This window comes from Syngnathus acus, chromosome 4 (assembly GCF_901709675.1).
Source record: "Syngnathus acus chromosome 4, fSynAcu1.2, whole genome shotgun sequence".
NCBI classification, from domain to species: Eukaryota; Metazoa; Chordata; class Actinopteri; order Syngnathiformes; family Syngnathidae; genus Syngnathus; species Syngnathus acus.
This window is the reverse complement of record NC_051090.1, coordinates 5,121,836-5,144,625: the sequence shown is the minus strand read 5'-3', so window position 1 is coordinate 5,144,625 and position 22,790 is coordinate 5,121,836. Positions and strand designations below refer to the sequence as shown.

At 42.7% G+C, this 22,790-nt stretch overlaps 3 protein-coding genes and 1 long non-coding RNA gene across 5 annotated transcripts in view; 3 read left to right on the top strand and 1 right to left on the bottom strand.

The window, feature by feature from the left end:
• The window catches only part of LOC119122019, a 28,841-nt gene extending 16,417 nt beyond the window's left edge, over positions 1 to 12,424 (bottom strand). Inside the window, exons 1-2 of the long non-coding RNA XR_005097797.1 lie at positions 12,282 to 12,424; positions 4,690 to 4,756 (exon numbers count right to left, since the gene is read on the bottom strand). This is a non-coding gene — a long non-coding RNA (uncharacterized LOC119122019). The remainder of the gene's footprint in view (positions 1 to 4,689; positions 4,757 to 12,281) is intronic.
• Positions 1,394 to 3,792, top strand: rxfp3.2b (relaxin family peptide receptor 3.2b). Its single transcript, XM_037250177.1, has one exon. The coding sequence runs from the start codon at positions 1,761 to 1,763 to the stop codon at positions 2,955 to 2,957; it is 1,197 nt and encodes a 398-aa protein (XP_037106072.1). The 5' UTR covers positions 1,394 to 1,760; the 3' UTR covers positions 2,958 to 3,792.
• An 831-nt stretch (positions 12,425 to 13,255) lies between the features above and the next one.
• LOC119122218 (elongation factor 2-like) lies at positions 13,256 to 18,795 on the top strand. The gene is made up of 13 exons (XM_037250482.1): positions 13,256 to 13,406; positions 14,364 to 14,578; positions 14,821 to 15,002; positions 15,116 to 15,324; positions 15,447 to 15,625; positions 16,140 to 16,245; positions 16,453 to 16,705; positions 16,794 to 16,989; positions 17,071 to 17,437; positions 17,522 to 17,875; positions 17,949 to 18,131; positions 18,216 to 18,348; positions 18,431 to 18,795. Exons 1-13 carry the CDS (start codon positions 13,404 to 13,406, stop codon positions 18,622 to 18,624), a joined length of 2,574 nt encoding a protein of 857 aa, XP_037106377.1. The 5' UTR covers positions 13,256 to 13,403; the 3' UTR covers positions 18,625 to 18,795.
• Positions 18,796 to 19,481: 686 nt separating this feature from the next.
• Positions 19,482 to 22,740, top strand: hmg20b (high mobility group 20B). 2 transcript variants are annotated; one of them, XM_037250483.1, is made up of 9 exons: positions 19,482 to 19,594; positions 19,820 to 19,967; positions 20,541 to 20,741; positions 20,995 to 21,115; positions 21,192 to 21,238; positions 21,444 to 21,510; positions 21,633 to 21,848; positions 21,948 to 22,080; positions 22,334 to 22,740. In XM_037250483.1, the coding sequence occupies exons 2-9, from the start codon at positions 19,887 to 19,889 to the stop codon at positions 22,344 to 22,346; spliced, it is 879 nt and encodes a 292-aa protein (XP_037106378.1). In that variant the 5' UTR covers positions 19,482 to 19,594; positions 19,820 to 19,886; the 3' UTR covers positions 22,347 to 22,740. The 2 variants fall into 2 exon arrangements, with proteins under 2 accessions (XP_037106378.1, XP_037106379.1); XM_037250484.1 differs by lacking the exon at positions 19,482 to 19,594 and having other exon boundaries at positions 19,672 to 19,967.
• Positions 22,741 to 22,790: the final 50 nt, after the last annotated feature.

Below are 22,790 nucleotides of genomic sequence, written 5' to 3'. Positions count from 1 at the left end.
ATTTTCTGTCAAAGTCTTTTGTTTTCAAAAAATCTCAATCTAGTAAAAGTTGTATCAAGCCATGAACATTAAAACACAATGTTTTAAAACAAACAAAGACCAGTAAACGCTCTAAATATGACTTCAGGCCACTTTGTCTGAGATACTAATGTCACAACTGGCTAACGCTAAAGCTAAAACTGAAACAGTGTCCGTATTTTGGACACCAAAATTGTTTACTTTTAATCACCCGGGTGTCCTTGCAAAATAGACAAACAAAAAAGTTCTATTTACTTTTGATGCTAGCAGAAAGTCGAGTGAGATTTAATAAGCTGATTTATCACATTTCAAAATATTACGTAAACATCAGGTTGCGATTTTCATCGTAATCTTAGTGTTTTCCGCAAAAACTGACGCAAAATGAGGAAGAAAAAAAAGCTTTGCTTGCAAACCGATGGAAAAATTGTAGAATACAGTGTGATGCATAATTACAGTGTATAGCATCATTGCTTTACATTCCGTGGAGAGCAATTTATATGCACCCACTCAAATGTCAGCTGCCTTTAAGACTTCTATGACTCATTTTGAAACCTGACACAACCTCAATGTTGAGTTTTCCAGGTCTTTGAAAAAACAAGAAATGAATCACAATGGATTAAACCGCAGCAAAATTCAAACGAAGGATTTCTATCCAGTTTCGTTTTTTAATTAAGATTGTCAGCTGCACATGACTTCCATCTTGGATCACACTAAGCTTTGTTGACAGGTGTACATCCAGTGGAAGACAGCATGAAAAATGTGATTTTTCCGAGACCTTTCGTTATGAAAGCTGGCAGCATAACAACAAGGCTTTGAAGTAGTTATTGCTTATATTACACTATGACAGCCAACAATAATATATATATATTTTTTAATAATACTGAGTTGCTGAAGTTTGACTGGTGGTGTCAGGGAAGAATTATTATTATTGTGGTAACAGCATTCAAATGCAGCACGCTGAAAAATATTCATATCACTCTCTTTTATGTGTGCACGCACTCTCATCAAAGTAGATCATTTTTTTTCATAGTATTCATGGTTTATTTGCCTTTATTTCAAGATGAGATTTATTTAAAGGACCAAAACATTTGCAACAAATCGGATATTGTTCTTTATAATACAGATTAATTTAATAATTGTGCTAAAAAAAAAAAAATGGGAAGAAAACCTTGGCGAAATAATCTTAAATCACAATCAGAATATGAGGGGAGAAAAAAACACTATTTTTCTTTAGCCAACAGGTGTCTCAAAATGTTAAATATGTTTATCTGTGTTTAAGTAGCTCAAAAGTAAGGGAGAAGTTGTGTAACCCTGACGTGAGCCGCCTAACACTCTCATGATATGAGCTCCGTTTCAAAGGCTCACCCACACAATCCCAGAGATGTCACCCCGATTGTTTGTGCCCTCTTTCCTATGCCCCGCCCCCTCCCGTAACGGTCATGCCTGAGAATTTTGACGAGAATCGAAGCATGACTCCTCTCCGTCGGCCAGATGAGCGCCGTCAGCGTTGGTGAGCTGTTGCGCTCTCACTTGCAATGCGATAAGCAACAGAGCGGCGAGTAGTCGAGCGGAGGAGGAGAGGAAGATCACAGCGGGGCGGCAGCTTTAGAGCAACCTGGCACAGATATAGGAAGAACATGCAGAGCTGCGTGCCACTTTCCCGACCGCTTTGCCTCCTGTTTCGTAATCCCCGGCTGTCCAACTTTGCCCCGGCGGGAGGTATGTGATCGACTGGGTCCGATATGAACGAAAGCGGAGTTGGAAGTCTGGCTCCAGAGTCATGTCAGCAGCAGATGACGGCGGAAGACAACAGTGGTAACTGTAGCGGCAGTTCCAGCGGGAACCTGTCGCTGCATTGCTGGTTGCAGCTGCTCACCAAGGAATCGGGATCGGAATTCCAAGGAGACACCTCCAGCCTTGTGGTGCGGGTGATGATCGCCTGCGTCTACTCGGTGGTGTGTGCGTTGGGGCTGGTGGGCAACGTACTGGCGCTGTGTCTGCTGCACTCGCGTTACAGGCAGAAGCAATCGTCCATCAACTGCTTCGTGATGGGGCTGGCCATCACCGACCTGCAGTTTGTGCTGACTCTGCCCTTCTGGGCTGTGGACACGGCGTTGGACTTCCGTTGGCCGTTCGGCAGAGTCATGTGTAAGATCGTCAGCTCGGTGACTACCATGAACATGTACGCCAGCGTTTTCTTCCTCACCGCCATGAGCGTGGCGCGTTATTATTCCATCTCCTCGGCGCTCAAGATGCACAGCAGGAGGGCGGCGGCCACACGGGCTAAGTGGACCAGTCTGGGGATCTGGGCCGTGTCTCTGTTGGTCACGTTGCCTCACGCCATCTACTCCACCACCGCCCAAGTGTCGGACGAGGAACTTTGCCTAGTGCGTTTCCCGGAAACGGCCAACTGGGACCCGCAGCTTCTTTTGGGCTTGTACCACCTTCAAAAAGTCCTGCTTGGCTTCCTCATCCCTCTCATCATCATCAGCGTCTGCTACCTACTACTTCTACGCCTCGTCCTCAGCCGGCGCATTTCCGGCGCCGCCAATCCGGAGGTGGAACAAGGCCGACAAAACCGTCGCTCCAAAGTCACCAAATCGATCGTGATTGTGGTTCTGTCCTTCTTTCTGTGCTGGCTTCCCAATCAGGCTCTGACACTGTGGGGGGTGCTCATCAAGTTTGACCTGGTGCCCTTCAGCAAAGCTTTCTACAACGTCCAAGCCTACGCCTTCCCGCTGACTGTGTGCCTGGCGCACACCAACAGTTGCCTCAATCCGGTGCTCTACTGCCTGATCCGCCGCGAGTTCCGGGCAGGTCTAAAGGAGATTGTCCTCCGCACCACGCCATCCTTCAGGGGTCTGACTCATCTGCTGCGACGCAAAGGCAAAGTGGCAGAGGCGCCGCCCGTCATGGTGCTGGTGCAAATGGATGTGTGAGCAGCGGCCAGATGGACGGATGGATGGCTCGGAGACACTTTTCCAAGTGGAGGAAGCGGCTGTCATTGTTTATTTGGTGGCCTCACCCAAATCCCATCAAGGCATCAAATGCCAACTCCTTCATTTATATTCTGCTTTTGTGAGAATAACAATCATGCCCGACGCAGCGAGACATGGCCCACTTTCCCCTTTCCCGCGTTATGTAATCACAAATACTTTTTCTCACCATTTGTCTCTTTGTGATAGACCCTGATTGTGATGCCCCCCCCCCCTCCTCCTCCTCGTCCCTCCCCTAGAATGTAATCATGAATATGTATCAATGTCAATCATGAATGAGTTTTTGAGAGCTGAAGCACTTGGCTGCTCATCTGGGATGAGCTCGAGGGTTACGACGTGTAATCCTTATTTAACATTTGCGAACGAGGAGCGGTGAGGTATCAGATTCTTTTTCACGGAAAATCCCTCCGGCTGTGGATGAGGAGTCAGTGATTCGTACAAGGGAAGTTTGTCTGGCTTTTTTTAATTGCAGTGTTTGCTCTTTTGTTTGTTGGTGTGCATTGTTCATGTTGTGAAAATCGCTTACAAATTATTAAAAGATGATTCATTTTTGAAGCTTACTAGATTTAAGAACAAAGGCAGTGAAGTCAAATTGTGATATCAATGGGCCTCATTCACACCGTACGTGTAGTTTGTTTAGTTTGTAGTCGGAACAAAAAAAGTTTTAACAGGAGTCGTGAGCAGTTTTTAAACATTGCTATAAAATACAATGTAGATGAATATTAACGACATTGTTTTTTGTTCTCTCAAACGAGCAATAAAAAAAGGTTAACCATGAGCATTTCCAGTCTTTCAAAAAAAAAAGTGTGTGTTCAATTTTTTACATGAATTTATCAGACACAATCTTTCATTACATGACTGAGTCTTTTTTTTTTCAGCTAAAATATACACATATGCCAAATTAAAAATGACTTTGACTCAAATTTATAAACAAGTACTTGCGGCCAATGACGACGCTTCATTATACTCGCTTGCATTAAAAACGTTTTTGTGGTTAAATCAATTTGAAGGAACATTTATGTGTGATCTTCTGTAAGGAAGGAGCAAATACATTTTGTGAAATCTTGAGTCAACATTGTGAGGCGTTATCATTGTGGACTCAGCTGTATAATTTGGCTGTCCTTGAGGAGGCGTTGGATTCGACTGCCTTGTTCAAAAGTCAAACAAAACCAAAAAAAAAAAGAAAAGAAGCTAAAAGGGCACAGAGCATCTGTGACATAATCCCCCCCCAAAAAAATCACGCAAATATCTGTTAGCTACTATTAAATTATATTTATACATTGACTCAAGTAAAAAAATAGTTGCTATCAATATAATCTGACATTAAAGCCAAAGCTATGTAAGTTCACACGAGTTCAATGTAAGCTATATTGGAAAATAATGAGCGTTGTCGGAGCGATAAGCAGTGACACTAATTAGAGGCTGACTAAGTGTGAGGGCGAGTCGTGATTCAAACACTTTTGTCCACAGACTTAGATCTAAGGACAACCCGAAAAATTTGTGATAACTGAACTCCTTCAAACAGAATTAGCCAATAGGGTGTTAGTAAGGAAATAGGAGTTCAGAAGATTACACCTCACATTTTTCCACCCCATTAAGATGATTTAAGCAAATATCAGTTAGATTGTTTGTTTTATTAGTTTCTTTTTGCAACATTAAAAGTGTTTTAGCTTACCTTAGCAGCTGGAATCACATTTTATGTTGAAAGGACTGAACCAGCTAACTTGCCTCTCGCAAAAGACCTAGAAAGGTAGAAAAAGAATTATCATTAATTAGTTGTGAAGCGGCTTAGGCCTGACGTGTTTCTTTGAATTATTTACTCCCATTGGGCAGTGGACCGAAACAAAAACAAAAGAAAAAAGTCCTGTCATTGCAACCGACCTAAATGTAACGTCCTCATTATTTTTGTTTCCACGTTGACAGCCATGCGCACCAAAAGAATTTTCAGGCTTTTTTTTTTCTCTCTACTTAATCGCGTGTCGTTCTCTGTCACTGTCCTTGTGACATTGATCGTTGACAAAAGCAGCCAGTGAGCGCTGCATGTTAATGGAGGAGCATCTGTTGACCTAAAGTCACAATATGTGGTAGTTTATTCAACCTTGAACCTTTATGATTGTGCACTGCCTTGCATTGATAACTCTGGTTGCCATGGTGATGACTGCCACACCGAAATTTAGTGGACAATAATGATGCCGGACCGGCCAAGACTCGTTTTATGTTGAGTTATCTCAAGCTTCGGCTCTAACATAACTTTCAGATCCCTTTCTCGCCCCCCACCTGGAGAAAATATATTTTTTATCATTATAGTTTAAATTGGATTGTAGAAATAAATAAGCACAAACATGAAAAGACAAAAATCATTTCATCAATACTCAATTATGCTCCCCAAGGACAGGAAGCTATCGTAGGAGGTAGCATGGCATCCAAGGAGATGACCTTTCCTTATGCGTCGTGTTTGACACATGAGCGGAACATCTAATCGTGGCCCATTAGCGGGACACCAATCGGCTGTTTTGATGCGGCGTTGACTTTTTCAGCTTCAAATGGAATTATTTGAGAGGCATATTCATCGTGAGTCATTTCGATCAAAAAGAGCATGCAGGGAAGCTGACGTGCAAAAGCTTGCTGTGTAGCCTTCACACGTGAGGCGTCATATTGTTTGAGCTCTGGGGGGGGGGGGCTGATGAAGATGATGATGATGAAGCACAACATGGAGAGCTTATTATTGTGGAGCTCTTCCAGATGGTATCCACCTCATTTGTTATGAAAAATTACTTTCTTTGTGAATTCATTTGGATTGACAGCTCTCTCCAAAAGTTTTATTTTTTATCAATTCATTTTCTCGGTATTTCCCAATTAGTCATCTCAACGAGAATCTAATTTTGAGTTTCTAGCGCCATGATACTCACATGAACGTTTCAGTTAACTTCTTGAAACATTTTGTTGCATTTTTATGTCTATACTTTCTGCTATGAATTCAATTTTCAATCCCAAGGCCACAACATGTTTTCATGCTGCGTATAAAGACGCCTGAATAAAATACGTTCATCAGTCCTCGACCGGGTCTCTGCTCGGCTCCTATTTTTGCAAATGTCGGTTTCTTTTCTCGGTAATAATCACTTTGGATGCTGCCCTGGTTATTTATCATGCTATGTTTGCTCGGGGTGCGCATTGTTCCGTGCGAGGTAAATATCCGCAAAAATCCAAGCTGAAGCCTCGGCGGTCGACAGAGTGCAACGCAATTTTGTAATTGAATGGGGTGAATGCATGAGTGCGCTTACCACCGCGCTGCCCGCCAACCTCGCCTGGCCATTGTGTGAAAAGATACACAAGTATCACCATTGAAAACCTCACAAGGTATTCCTCAGGGGTCAATGATAGATCCCTTTCATTTCTTTTATTCTGTAGATATTAAGATTATTAAGTGTAAAGACTGCATTCATAAAATTTTCAAATTCATACGTCAGATTTTAACAGCAACTGAGCAATCTTCACGATGGGAATTTTGCTGCTGTCTGTTGAGTGACGGCGCCCAAAGTGCTTTGTCTTATCATCGGCTTTAGAGATAGAAAGATCACGCAAGTGTGCCGTGACCGGTGTTGGCTTTGGAGATGCGAGATAAAGCAAGGTCAAAATGATTTGGAAGTAGGGTTCCGTCCGGCTCCATGTGCAGCCCGATTTTTCTTCCTGCATAGACGAGCCGGATTTTCTGTATTTTTCTCATTTTCATGTTATCTCCCTCTTTGTTTTGCTGATCCCGTGGGGCCTTTCACTTTAGGCTTAGGTAAAGAAAAAAGGCGACATTTGTTGTCTCTTGGAGTGCAAAATGGCGTGACGAGTAGTTTGTCCCGCCGCTAGCTAGCGTTAAATCCTTTCACATTTAATTAGGATGACTTTTTTACTCTCCATTAGAGGAAATCCAAAGCAAACCCCAAAGGGGTTAGACTACTTTCCGCGACCAATGTTTTCAAGGCTTTTGAACATTTCCTAATGTTGAAAGCATTCTTGTTACGTGTCGTGTGACAGCACGACATAGTGAATGTGGCGAGTGACAAATGAGTTGAGAGGCAGTGATTAAAGTGACTCACAAAGCAATGAGGTCTTAGCGACAGATATCGTTGAGGAACAAAGAGAGGAATTTGTTTCGGTTTCTGACAACGTAAGCAATGCAGCAAATAAAACTTGCTTTTGTAGTATGAGGACATTTTATAAAAACTTGGTGACAGAATCCACTCGTATTATCTTTCTCCACGAACGAAATGTTCAACAGTATGATGTCCTTAGCCAACGTCGCCTTTTTGTTTCTCACAATACGATTGATTCAAGGACTCTAGTAATCCTCGAGTACACGGGAGGGAAAATAAGGAATTTAACACTTGGAGATGGCGTTAAGAACCCCAGACAGCAGTTCAGCCAAGCAAGTCAGTTCTGACGAAAGGGTGAAAGAAAAAAATGAATGATTATTCTATTATAGGACACGATCGCAAGCATCTCATTCACTCGTGATGGCCAATTTCCTTCCCCCACTCGCAAAGCGTGACCCTTAAAAGTCAGATTTTTAATCTTATGCCTTTCAAACTCTTGCTGAGATTCATGGCGAGGTTAATAGAAGCTATTCTGAATTAAAGTCTTTCCATATAGTTCACCTTTTCCACAGGGACACTTCATCAAGTGCTGCCATGACTGGGAGGGATTCAAAAGTTAATTAGAATTTAAAGAGAGAGAGAGAAAAACATTTTCTCACAGCTGTTTACTTGACTCACTTTCAAGATGATTTAGTTTGACAGCTAATGGAAACATAGTAGACTTGTTAGAGAATAACAGAACGTAGACATTGGACACTCAACAGCAATCTCAAGTTATATCGTTGCATGTCACCCTAGACATCATTTCCCAAAGGGTTTGATCTAATAAAATTGAAAAACCACTATGTGTGTATAGCCTTGGTCGATGTTATTTACTATTCATGGTTGTGTTATGTATCGACTTATCGTGATGCGATAAAGATGCGCCGGCACGCCCCATAGTTTGATTAAAAAATAAATAAATAGATAAATAAACACTCGGAGAGCGTCCTCATCGTTTTTCTGCTCTGTAACAAGAGAACATTGCCTGTGAAAATTAAATCAGCTCAAAAAAACATTTTTCATGATTAGCATCAGGTGCAGGACGGAAACTGCGTTTTTTTTGCCAACAATGAAAAGTGGTCCAAATGTCAGAGGGACAATTATACTCGTGGCAAAACAGGCGAATTGTTTCTGCGGTGATTTTCTTATGAACAAGAAGAATATTGGACAAAAAGGATTGAGGCAACAATTTAGGAGCATTTATTTTAATATTGTAAACAAGTCATTTATCAGGATATGAATAAATAGCAAGCTAGCTGAGTTTCGGGTCCAAACCGAAAAACTCATTCCAGCCTCTTACCCGAGATGATCTCATTGTGTCATTCACTCATCAACTATGACAAGGTCATTTTATAAACCCTCACCTTTGTAAAATCCTGTCGCATGAAGTGTTAAAAATGTATTATTCAAAGATCATCTTCAATTTCTGCCTGTTGTCTCTGGCGATTTGTGGCAGCACTCAATCTGGACCGCACTAAGAACATAGCTGAATAATTTAATTTCACCAACTTGCCTGTCCCGACTGATTTAGTGGCCTAAAACTCGGGCCAGGAAAATCTGGGAGGTTAGATGCCTTGCAAAGGGGCACTTGGGCACTCCACCCCACCCCCACCCATATGGTCGGAAATTCCTGTCTGGTATTTATCCACAGATGTCCAACATGGATTAAAATATTTAACTGGAGAATTCTGAACACAATCTTGACCTCCCGCTGTTTGTTTATCGAGCGACGCCGCTGTTGGCTCGCCTCCGAGTGCGTGCCCGCCAGTATTCCCCGCATTGCACATAAATGGGATTTATTCATCTTTTTGCATGATCCGGCTTCTCATTCTGGCGAGCGAGGCTGGTGACTCAGTTTAGGCGAGATATTAAAGGAATTGGCTGGATTTGAAATCTTTAGCTCAAGTCAGAATGTTTGATATTAGTAACGGTTTTGGGGCAAAACCTGCATGGCCCAGTTAAAGAAATTAGAAGTTCAGAAATGGGGGGAAAAAAACTCTTAACTATGCAGTCAAGGGAGTAACATTCAAGATGCATTTTTCATATTAATGAGGGCCATTCTTTTGCATATAATTTCCTTCGAGGGGTTGACTCATCATTTCTTTCATTATTTCATCACCTCGACTTTGACTTTACATGTTTAAATGATACCAGGTGCCCCGGCTGTGCCCTTCGACGACCCCCTCAATTTTAAATATGGCTGGTTTTTGCATAACAAGAGGAAAAACGTGACACAAGATGATATGAATATAACCTCGATGGAATTCTGTCACGCACACATCTCGGCACTGCTTTGATGAAAAGTACATTTCCTGCCTCAACTTGTTGAATAATTTCATCGCTGCTTGGCTTATTAATTATGATCAAGGTAGTGAACCCCTGGGCCATGTTGCCTCATCTTTGTAGTATTGTTTCCGTGTCTCTTGAAATCCAATTATGCCTTTGAAATCATTTGAGTTCATTGCTTCCGCACTTATTGATTGCCTGTGTCGCGGAAGATGCTCACAGCAAATAGAAACTAAATGTTCGGAAGCGGGGGGGAAAACGGCGGGAGGTAGAACGTCCCACTTGGTAGTCGTCGGTAGCGACTCTCGTAAAATAGAAGCATCGACTTGTCACAGTGTGAAAGCGAAAGCGGGGGGGGAAATCGGCAAAAATGAAAATGTGCTGCTCAGAAGAGTCAAATGAACACTTAAATCAGAGATATTGATTTATTTTATGAATTCAAACTTTATTATTTATTTAATTCGTCATTATCATTGAGAATTTTTTTTTCCTAACTCAGCAACTGAAATTTGAATCTGGGCTACATTGGGAAAAAAATATTTTCACAGCCTCAACTGTAGCAAACACTTACGGAAAAAAAAATCTTTGTTCGTGTGTCAGTAGGAAAAAAAAAAAAAACACTCTGCCCTACATTTTTTTTTGTATTCATATAAAAAAACACTTATTTTGTTCTATACTCGTTTAGTTTGAATAAGGAAAACAACAAATCAGAGGAGGAAATGCCTCGTGGCGCATTGACACATGCTGCTCAGAGCTGTCGTCCTGCTATTTGCGCCCAAAGAGGCGCACGGCGATAAAATGGTTATCTTCTTTTGCGATGATTTTATCGGTCCTGTCTCCACGTCTATTTTCTGATAACCACGACTACAAATGGGCTGTGCACGCCGTTAGGTACAAGGGGAATTCACTTGATGAGACCTGATAACGACAATGAATAAAATGGCTTCATATTCTCAGAAGAGGCGACATTACAGGTGAACCTTTTTGAAATTGACATTCAACCAGGAAAATCCACACATTTATTAATTTTGTATTCCGCTAAGCTAATGAACAATTAGCGAATCACTAGGGAAATTAAATTCGATCAAATTTGTCTAAAATATTGTTGCTGGAGTAATTTCAGGGAGAAATGTAGAAGGCACGTGTTTCTGAAAGCTTCGATCTTTTATGGTTATATTGTTTTATGACTTCCCAGAAGTTGTATGTACAGAAACGATGACCCTCACCCTCCCATCGGAAATAATTTCTCAAAATAAGTATTCTCTCTTAGTTCCTTTATGTGTCTGTAGAGTTAACTTTTACCAGGAATGACTGGTATATGCTTGTATAGATTTTAGTGGGGGGGGTCAGATTTCCCCTGCGGCCCCCCTCTAACTCCGCCACTGGTCGATAGCTGTATGAAGAATCCCAATTACCTACTCAAAAATTTCCAGTTTTTCTTCATTTCAATGTAGCTTATGTGCAGTTTTTGTTGTACCCTGAGTCTAAAAATGAAACACACAAGCCACATTTGGAGTCGAAGCCCCACTTGGGAGAGTCTCCAAAGAGGAGAATGTGCGTGCGGAAGTTGAGTGAATACATGCAAGTGTGACCTTTCAGAATTCTAGGTCACTGGAATGTGATGGATGCTTGCAGATTGATTGCCAGTAAACACAGAGTAGCATGACACCCAAAGCCCCTTTCAGCGTTGACAAGGTGTCTTAAAAGCTTGCAGTGACATTGCCAAGCAACCAAAAGAGCAAGATGCTTGAGTGACTATTACTTCAGTGGATGTTCAAAAAAGGAAATGGAAGTATGGGTGCAAGAATGCAGTGGAAGAAGACTTTGTTATGCCACAGAGGCGAGACAAAATGTTTCTATTTGTGGGCTTGCTTTTCAAATCAGCACAATGATGATGTTCATTATTTGTCAGACACATTATTACGTGAAGGTCACAGAAAGGTCAAACATGCCATACACAAAAAACATTTAGCTCTCTTAGGGCAATGTCCAAAGTCATTTTATGCAAGTAGCAAACTTTAACATATTACATACAAATTGTCTAGTACCATTTTTTTTTCTGTGGTATCAGTAATTGAGAGGAAAAATACCACTTTTGGATTGTAATTATTTATCCCTGTAACTTTTGCAGGGTTTTGTATTCACTCCTCTCATGGTTATCTTTTACTTTCAGAATGACTCATCGAGAATTTGTGTGAATACCCTTTTCTGCATAACTTGCTCACTGGCCACAGCTTGCAGAAAAAGCATCCTTTAGAATTCATGTCATTCCAATTCATTGTTAATTACGCAGGCTGAGTTGTCTGATATGTGTCGCCAGCAATTATTCTGGAATGCACAAGGCTATGGACGAAAATTAAATAAGACCGTTTCACAAATCCTCCCTGTTTGCCTTAGGCCTGTCACTTTTACGCCATTGATGGCAATGCATATCAACCTTCTTTTTTTAATATTGCATTATTTTTGTGGTGAAAGCTTTTATCGGGATAAATTCAGCTCAGAAATGGAATAAGAGGACAATTCTCTAGTACAATATGCTTTATAATTATAACTTCCTTATTTATTTTGTAAGTGCGTGTGCATTTCTTCTTCAACTCCTACCTGCAGTCATCATCCTTCAATCCTTCATTCTACTAGAACAGGGTTCGGCAACCCAAATTGTTCAATGAGCCGTATTGGCCCCCCAAAAAACAAAAAGCATACCTGTCTGGAGCCGCAAAAATCTAAAAGCCTTTAGATAAGGCAACATAGACTGTCAATACATAAGTTGTATGCCTACTATAAAAATAATTTTTAAAAAAATAGTGGTATCAATTTGATCATTTCTTCTTGCGCCCCATTAGAGTTCACGTACCTGCATAGCAGAGCTGTCTGTTCGATATCGGTCACGTCACACGACTCATCCATCAATTGCTGGAGCTGAATTGATGTCCTTGATTTGCTTATCGGTGATATTGTTTATGCGGAGTGGTATGTCTTTAATTTTCTGAATGATCTCTGAATGGTTTTCCGCGCTTTATTATCTCCGGGGCTGCAGTAGTAGAGTTTGGAGATGCAATCCACTTCTTGAAACTTCTTTTTCGGTCCTCAAACTTCTCCACCAGCACTGCAATTGCACCTTTCCTCTCAGTTGCAACTGGGTGATCGGCAGCAAATTTAGCATGCTTTAGCTGAAAATGTCGCTCCAAATTCCTCTTCTTGTTATTTGACAACTTCTCATTGATAATCAAACATGCAGGCAAAGCTTCAGCATTGGCAATGAAAGCAAAAAGTTCAGTCCATTCTTTCTTAAAGCATCTGTTCTCACCAGCAAACTTTCTCTTTTTGCCTTTTGAATCCATGGCCCATCACTCACACACCTGTTTGTTTACAACTCACCTGTGCTGTGTCGCAGGCTATGACGCAATTTTGCTAATTGGCGTCATTCTTAAATTCGGTATTTTTAATATATTTGCAACTACATACATTTTTACAGCACAAGTATGGTTGTGTCGTGATTACCATCTAAAAAACATATTTAAAAAAACAACAACAACCAAAAAAAACAAATTTTTCCATTTTCACGCATATTTGCAAAAACTCTAGGGAGCCGCTCGGGGCGTGCTAAAGAGCCGCATGCGGCTCTGGAGCCGCGGGTTGCCAACCCCTGATTCTACTAGAATAAAATAACTTTTTAGGTAAAGAACAAGATGATGCAACAAACTCATTTATTGAACACTGGAAAATGTTGTCACAATTTAGTCTAGAGCTCTATCTACTGGACGAAGTGATTATTACCAGTCTTGAATAGAGCTGAGAAGAGCCTGGATGCGGCTGCGCAAAAGCGTGATGACGTCAACGACACGACGCACGCATTATATAATGAGTTCGTCTGACGTCAGCGTTCTCTTCCCTGCCTAGGCCCTCGTGTGGTGGGCAGTGTAATATTTGCTGTCGGCTTTTTCTCCACCGAGCGAATCCAAAACCATCCGTCAAAATGGTAAGATGATTCGGGTTTTGTGAATTTGTGCGGGATAAGTAAAGCGGCGGGGTTCTCATTACCGTTGTTATTACCGCTATTATCGATCAGTAATCCGTGCTCGAGCGATTTTGGGCGTCGATCATTCACCGATGAAAAAATGGCAATCATTCTTTCGTAACTGCAGCTCTTGAACGCTAAGCGATCTTTAAAGCGATTATCCGCTTGATAATATTACAACGTTATACACGAAAAGCGTTGTGTTCTTATCGTCGAGGCCTGTAATCGGAGCGGCGGTTTGCTAACGTACCGGCTCTTAAGAGCTTCTTTGTGCAATGACATGAACGGCCCAAACAGCTGATCGTAATATGAATCGTCGAGTCCTAATCAATCGAATTCCGATTGTCGTGGTCGATCGACGTACATGTCGGCCGAAGTGGTTGCTGTTGTTGCTCGGTTTGATAACCCACCACCGGCCTATTGTCATTATGCCGTGGGGCTACGTCGTTTAGTCAACGTGCTAATGCTAACGCGTAGCATTGTGTCAAAGTCTGTACACGTGGCCTATTCACTGACATTTGATACTCGGGTGTGCGATATTTGCAATACCGCCCCATTTTTCTAGTGTTATAAACAAGACACGTGATGCTTAAGTATCTACTTGGTAAAACGAGTTGCGAATGCGGGTTCACAACGCCCTGGCATTCAAATGATGCGTCAGAGCATTTTTTTCTTCTCCCCTATCGGTGAGGTGGTTTCATTTCCAGTGCCGTGTTTAAAACTGTATGGAGAATGGCACCTTACACCTTGAAACATGACTAGAGTCGAAAAAAATGTCTGGCTTTGCGGTTATTGAGACAATGTCTATGTATTTTCTACTTAATAAATACAGAATGAGTACATCTGCCACGTAAAGTGGTAATAATCAATAGTTGTATTATGTCTGCATGCACATCTAATCTATTCTTGTCCCCGCAGGTGAACTTTACAATCGACCAGATCCGTGCCATCATGGACAAGAAGGCCAACATCCGTAACATGTCCGTGATTGCGCACGTCGATCATGGCAAATCCACCTTGACCGACTCACTCGTGTCCAAGGCTGGTATCATCGCCTCGGCCCGTGCTGGGGAAACCCGTTTCACCGACACGCGAAAGGACGAACAAGATCGTTGCATTACCATCAAGTCTACGTAAGCGTTGATATTGTTTATTCAGTTTAAGGGTTTCTGCATTTTGGGAAAAATGTCAGTTGCCTGTGTGACACACTTGATTGTAAAGTCCGAAGTTGAGGTCAGTTAAATTCTGATCCATGACTCATGACTTCCAAATTATATTTTTTGAAAACAATGACACTATGTGACTTCGGTGTTTTTTTTTTTGTTTTTTTTTTTTGTGATGCTCACTTTAAAACTGCCTGTCTCCAATGTTGTAGCGCCATCTCCATGTTCTACCAGCTGTCCGAGAATGACATGGCCTTCATCAAGCAGTCCAAGGATGGCGCCGGCTTCTTGATCAACCTGATCGACTCTCCTGGACACGTTGACTTCTCCTCTGAAGTGACCGCTGCTCTCCGTGTCACTGACGGAGCTCTGGTGGTCGTTGACTGCGTTTCTGGTAAGTGTGAGGAAGCGGCTGCATCTGCGTTGGTGCTGTTGCACACTTCCCTGTTGCTGTTTGCAATGTGCAATATAATTGACTCATCGTTTGTTATTGTCTCTCCATGCAAGGCGTGTGCGTCCAAACCGAGACTGTGCTCCGCCAGGCCATCTGCGAGCGCATCAAGCCAGTCCTGATGATGAACAAAATGGACCGTGCCTTGTTGGAGCTGCAGCTCGAGCCCGAGGACTTGTACAAAACTTTCCAGTGCATCATCGAGAACGTCAACGTCATCATTTCCACTTATGGTGAAGAGGATGGACCCATGGGCAATATCCAGGTGCGTGTAACAAATTTCCCTTTCAGTGTATCAATTTTTTTTTTTTCCTACAGAATTGGGTGTTTGTCTCAACACGGGCCACAAGTATTTGGTAAATATTATTTTTGTTTGCCAATTTCTAGATTGATCCAGTCATTGGCACCGTCGGCTTTGGCTCTGGCCTCCACGGATGGGCTTTCACCCTCAAGCAGTTTGCTGAGATGTACGCGGCCAAATTTGCTGCCAAGGGCAACACCGAGATGACTGGTGCTGAGCGTTGCAAGAAGGTGGAAGACATGATGAAGAAACTGTGGGGTGACAGGTACAGAGTCCATTTGTTGAAAAGATCACTGGGGGGGTGATTATTTGATTTCTGTTTAGTTTGTGAGCAATCAACTCGATTAACTCTGTTGATGGGGGGGGGGTCCCGTAAAGTGACATAATTTGCATTTGATCCCCATGGAAAAGAGAAATTTGTACTTGGTAGAGAAGCTTTCTTGGCAAAAACTCTTCTAAGACGTTTCTCACGGTCCCCAAGTTTGGCACCTACAATCGACGATATTAATTTGTCTTACCGTTATTGACAAGACGGGATACGTTGTTGATATGACGTGAAGTTGGGCATTTTCGATAGTGTCTTTGTGGCAGCTGCTTGCCAGCGCCGACTGAGAAAGCAAAGTGGTGGTCATTGTACACTTAAGAATGTCAGCCTGCTTGCTGGCATTTAACGTAGCTTGTTTCCACAATTGTGAATTCAGCGCTTGGGGTCATCCCTAATAAGCCATATGGAACGCATTGTTTTTGTGTGTACTGAATGTCCTGCTTTTTGTCTGTAGGTACTTTGACCCAGCCTCTGGCAAGTTTTCCAAGTCCTCAAATGGAGCCGATGGCAAGAGGATCCCTCGCAGCTTTGTCCATCTTATCCTTGACCCCATCTTCAAGGTAAAGATTATTTGTGCAGTCAATGAGATCAAACTGCGTGTTGGCGCTAATACCTGCAAGTGATGACTTTCATAGCATTCTTCACTTTGACCTGATTTATAGTTGTGATGATCATCGTTTGTCTGAGCGGGTCGCGGAATGAGTTTGCGTTAAGACCTCTTTGATTTCAATGTTTGGATTTGACAAATGTGCTCAATTCCTCCCCAGGTGTTTGATGCCATCATGAACTTCAAGAAGGAGGAGACGAGCAAGCTGATCCAAAAGTTGGACATCAAGTTGGATTCCGAGGACAAGGATAAAGAAGGCAAGCCCCTGCTGAAGGCTGTGATGCGTCGCTGGCTGCCAGCTGGAGAGGCCCTCCTTCAGATGATCACCATCCACCTGCCTTCCCCCGTCACTGCCCAAAAGTACCGTTGCGAGCTGCTCTATGAAGGACCCGACGAAGATGAGGCCGCCATGGGTATGATGGAAAGAAGAAGAAAAACTTAGTTTAATGTAACTACTCTGATGTATTGGTTTTGTTTTCACCAACTGATCTTTTCTTTCAGGTATCAAGAATTGTGACTCCAAGGCTCCCTTAATGATGTACATCTCTAAGATGGTACCCACCAGTGACAAGGGACGCTTCTATGCCTTTGGCCGTGTCTTCTCTGGAACCGTTTCCACTGGTCTCAAAGTGCGTATCATGGGACCCAACTACACCCCTGGAAAGAAAGAAGATCTCTACTTGAAGCCAATCCAGAGGTCGCTTTTCACACATGACCCAAATTGTCTTGTACAATCACTGTTGTTGAAATTCTAATTTGTCCCCTTCTCACTCACCAGGACCATTCTGATGATGGGTCGCTACACTGAGCCCATTGAAGACGTGCCCTGTGGTAACATTGTGGGTCTGGTTGGTGTGGATCAGTTCCTGGTCAAGACTGGAACCATCACCACCTTTGAGCAAGCACACAACATGAAAGTTATGAAGTTCAGCGTCAGCCCTGTGGTGAGGGTCGCCGTGGAAGCCAAGAACCCCGCCGATCTCCCCAAGCTGGTGGAGGGCTTGAAGCGTCTGTCCAAGTCCGATCCCATGGTGCAGTGCATCATTGAAGAGTCTGGAGAGCACATTGTTGCTGGAGCCGGAGAGCTTCACCTGGAGATCTGCCTCAAGGATCTTGAAGAGGACCATGCTTGCATCCCACTCAAGGTGATTTCTTAAATAATAATAAAGCAGCACACTTTACAATTATGGTCATATTCTTAATCTAGTTTTTTTTTTTTCTTCTTCTAGAAATCTGAGCCCGTGGTGTCTTACAGGGAGACTGTCAGCGCCGAGTCCTCAATCGTGTGTCTGTCCAAGTCCCCCAACAAGCACAACCGTCTGTTCATGAAGGCACGGCCCCTTGAAGACGGTTTGCCCGAGGACATTGAGAAGGGAGACGTCACCGCTCGTCAGGAGATGAAGGCCCGTGCCCGCTACCTTGCAGACAAGTATGACTGGGAAGCCACAGACTGCAAGAAGATCTGGTGCTTCGGCCCTGACGGAACTGGGCCCAACCTGCTGGTGGATGTGACCAAGGGAGTGCAGTACCTTAATGAGATCAAGGACAGTGTTGTGGCTGGCTTCCAGTGGGCTGTCAAGGAGGTACAAAACAAGTTGTTGACTCGGCGTTGATGAAAACGTATGAATTGGTGCTGATCGTGATTCTTGTATTCAGGGTGTCCTCTGTGAAGAGAACATGCGTGCGGTTCGCTTTGATATCCACGATGTCACCCTGCACACAGACGCCATCCACCGCGGTGGTGGACAGATAATGCCCACCACTCGCAGAGTTCTGTATGCATGCGAGCTCACAGCTGAGCCCAGAATGATGGAGCCTGTCTATCTGGTGGAGATCCAGGTCAGTCTTGAATTTATACTTGGCATGGCAATTTTAGTCTCTAAATATTTGCAATTGACACAATTACGTTTCGATCTCGTGTAGTGTCCTGAGGCTGCCATGGGTGGAATCTATGGTGTGTTGACCAAGAGACGTGGTCACGTATTTGAGGAAGCCAGTGTGCTCGGTACACCCATGCGTGTCATCAAGGCCTACCTGCCTGTCATGGAGTCGTTTGGTATGTGTTTGCAGCCAAGTAACTGTTTTCCCCTGCGACTTTGACCCAGTAACTTACTAATGCAACATGGCTCCATTTGCAGGTTTCACAGCCGACCTTCGTTCCAACACCGGTGGCCAGGCCTTCCCCCAGTGTGTCTTTGACCATTGGCAGATCCTCCCTGGAAACCCGTTGGAACCCACAAGCAAGCCCGGTATTGTGGTCACCGATGCACGTAAACGCAAGGGCCTGAAAGAAGGCGTGCCGGCCTTGGACAACTACCTGGACAAATTATAAAAGCCTGGACCACTATTTGCTTATTGCCTCATTCCTCCCCCACACATGTAATCGGCACTGTGGGACCGGACTGTACAGAACACAGTGAGCACCAAGTTTGCCAAACGGATTGACAATATAAATGATAAACCTAACAAAAAATTGTAAACAAATAAAAGGAAATAAAACCTATCCGATGTTTTGATTTTTAACTCTCAAATCACATTCTCACATCCTGTCCTGTATTTGCAATGAAGCACTTACATTCGCCATCTGAATTCAAGTTTCATGAGTCATCATCATGTGAATGGTATCGAAGTGCACTTTGCTACAACCATACAAGGGGTAATAAATGTGTGTACAACCTTTTGCTACAATGTACACACAATGTTATATACTGAAAGGTTGCCATAACCTTGAAAGCGGAAGTTTCGGGTTTGCTGTGCTTGAAAAACTGCATTTATAACATGAATCTACCAAAACAAAATCCCGCAGGCCAAAATAAATGCATCTTTCCAACATATGCACCTTAATTATTGTTGTAGGCCCATTGTAAATGTCACGAGTGGAGTTAAAACTGGCTTTTCCTCACAAACGTGTACCTGATGTTTACCAACAATCCTCTACGTTTTTATTCCTGCTCCTAAATTTTCTTCAGATTAACCACAGCCCACTCATACTATTTACATAGCGGAGACTGATATTAATATTTATTACGAAGGAATACATCCGTGGTGTCGTAACTCTCGTTTTTATTTTTCCGAGAAATTCACTTGAAACAACATACCTTGAAGAGGCCCAATGATCATACTAACCAATGGGGAGTGACTGTATTGACCAATCAGAGTGAAAGAAATAGACCAATCACGTGCAACCCTGGCTTTGGTTTCCTGTTTTACAGGAGGGTTTTTTTTTTCCGGTGAGCAGAGTAATTATTATCCATACGGAGTAATAATTTAAAAAAAGAGATTTATACAACGACACATTTCCTGTAAGTCCTTACATTGAGATACAAATTACTACGTCTGCTGTTTTTCTAATTGTTCTCCCCGCCCGCCCCGTCTGCTGTTTTTTTTTTTTTTTGTTCATCTTGTATATTGTTACACAATTAGCCCTACTGGATGCTAGCAAGCTGTTTAGCAAGCCAGAAGTGGCGTCAATGCGGGGGACGTTGTCGTTTTCTTTCTATTCGAATTTCCTCTCCTGTTTCCCCCAGATATAACCTGGCATAATTCCGACGGAAATTGCTTCATTTAACGCTCTAAGCAGGACTGAGGGGGATCATGGGTGGCGTCAAACAGGAGCAGAATGATGCTCCGCAGCAGCCTCGAGCCTCACAGTCCACAGAACATCCTCAAGAGGAGGTGGGTGCTCTGTTTTAATACACTACAACCTCCAACGTTTGCTTTCCGGCTACTTTCTTTTCAATTTTCCTAATATGAATTATGGTATTAAAATTAATTGGGTAAAACAGCCGCCACCAGACAATAACAGGGGTCCTCGGTTTACGACGCAGTGTCGTAGTCCATCACCAGCCTATGCTCGGTGAGTTGTTAAATACTAACTTTAGTAAATATTTACATGGGTAAACATTAGAATTTTATAAATATAAACAAAAATAGAATGGTGCTGTTTAATAGATTATTGAACATTATCCAGATGCATTTTATTGGCCTTTAGAGGTTCCAGCATGTTGTATTACACTGTTCTATGGCAAATTTCAATCAGAAATGTCTTTCTATGTACATAAATGTATTTTCTACACCTAATTTTTCTGAGCATGTCAGGTTTTTGTGTTGCTATATATATTTTTTGTAATTTATTAAAACCTGGTGTCCTTGAGGAAGAAACATTTGCTTGCATCTCTGATTCAAAAATTAGTTGACCAGTTATTATTAGTTATTACATACCAATGTGACTGCTTACTTTCACTGCAGCCTAAGAAGCGAGGATGGCCCAAGGGCAAGAAAAGGAAGAAAGTGCTACCCAACGGTCCCAAGGCACCAGTCACTGGGTATGTCCGCTTCTTGAATGAGCGGCGGGAAGTGATGAGGGCCCGGTATCCTGACCTGCCTTTCCCGGAAATCACCAAGCGGCTCGGAGCAGAATGGACACGATTAGCGCCTAATGACAAACAGGTAAATCACAATCAATTGAAAGCCCTTAAAGAGGATATTGACTTTTTAATTGCTTGTATACACATACTCGCTGGTCTGCCTGCCCACCCATCAAGTGTGGGATTACACCACCCAAATCGATCTTTTGTAAACTACCCATGTGAGAAAGCGACATCGCTCCCATTTTATCAGGACTCCTGGGAAATCTTAATTTATGTCAAAATGGCATCAGTCTTCTTTCATATGTGGGATCATCTTGAGTGTGAATTTCTAGCGTTACCTGGATGAGGCCGAGCGGGAGAAGATGCAGTATGCCCAGGAATTGAAGGAATATCATCAGACGGAGGCATATCAGATCACCAGCACGAAAATACAAGACAAAAGGATTAAGAAAGGTGTTGTCTCCACTTTTCAAAGCACCAAATTGGTTGTGAAATGCGCTCTTATACTCACACACCGTCTCTCTTTCAGAGGACAATCCGTCTGTGATCATAAGTGCCAGTTCAGGCTTGCCAAAGGTGCGTGACACTCTTTACACACACTCCGAGAATCATTTCAATTTTGTCCAATCCAACTGCACTGATGAAAACCGAGACACATTTATGAGAGAGAGAGCTACATTCATATTTGAGTTATTTTAACTTTTGATTCAGTTTTGATTCAACTGCAAACTCCAACCTTATTTTCAGTCAAGGATGTAAAAGCTCTTTCTTGATTTGTCAGACATCCGAGCTCCCGAGCAGGTTTGACATCCCCATCTTCACAGAGGAGTTTCTTGATCAAAACAAAGGTAACACAAAGAAGTAAAACATCTGTTTTTAGGACATTAAATCCAGCATCCGTATGATTTTCAACTCATTGCAAATCCATATGCAAGTTGCATGATTGTTCATTCTCTCAACCGGACCACAGCTCGAGAGGCGGAGTTGCGTCGACTTCGCAAAGCCAACATCGAGTTTGAGGAGCAAAACGCCGTGCTGCAGAGGCACATCAAAGACATGTACAACGCCAAAGAGCGCCTGGAGGCGGAGCTTAACCAGGACGAGAAGCGCACGCAGGCGCTTCACCAGCACTTGCTGGCCATTAAACACACGTTGGTCAACAGTCTGGCTGCTGTGCCGCTACCAGGTTTGCTGCATGAAGTATAATTTTAAAGATTCAAAATTTTCAATACTTCATACGACTACAAAATTTCCCGAGTTTACCCTCCACTGTGTCTTTAAACAGGCACGGGCGAGACGGCGACCTTCGGAAACTTGGATTCGTATCTCAGTCGTCTCAGCGGCGCGCTCGAAGGGAACCCTCAAAAGCACCGGGCCTTGCTTACGCAGCTTTGCGATGTCCTCTCTCACCTGGACAGGTAGAATACAGCTTTGTCATTGCCACACACGCGCATAAAAAAAAAGAAAAGCAATCATCACAAACTTAACTTCCACTTAATTTATTTGTAGTGAGTTTTTTTTTTAACCACCCGGAGCTAATGCTAACCTGCGTTACACTACAAGCACGCCATAAACCCAGATTTGTATTAAAGCACCTCCAAAAATACTTTTTTCCATGTGGGCCCCACAAAATGTGATATATTCTCCAAAAACACATTTTATATTTTCAAGTGAGAAGTTATAGAACAGCTGCGCAACCTCTGCCGGCCTCCTCAGTCATTCCTGCACCGGGCGGATGAATTTGTCAGGTGCAATCGTCTCGAGGGATCGAAAGGGCAGTTCCGTCGGTCGAAGTTTGGACCGCTCCCTCTTCTGCACAAATGTGTGAGTTCTCCAAAGTGTGCGGAAACTATTTTCAAAGGCGTACCCTCTGTTTACTTTGTTTATAAAGAGGAGTTTACAAGTAATGCCATGTTGCATTGGTGGCTGGGATCATCTGTGTGTGCAGTGTTATTAAGCATAACTATAAGTCGTCATATCAGTTTCTATCTAGTGTGAACTTTCATTGTATTTTTTTTTCCAAAATGCTGTTTGAAAATGTGCTGAAAATATTTCCAATATAAAGTGAACAAGCTTGTCTCTCTTATCTTTGTTATCACTCACTCATTGAGCAATTTATACTTTCTTT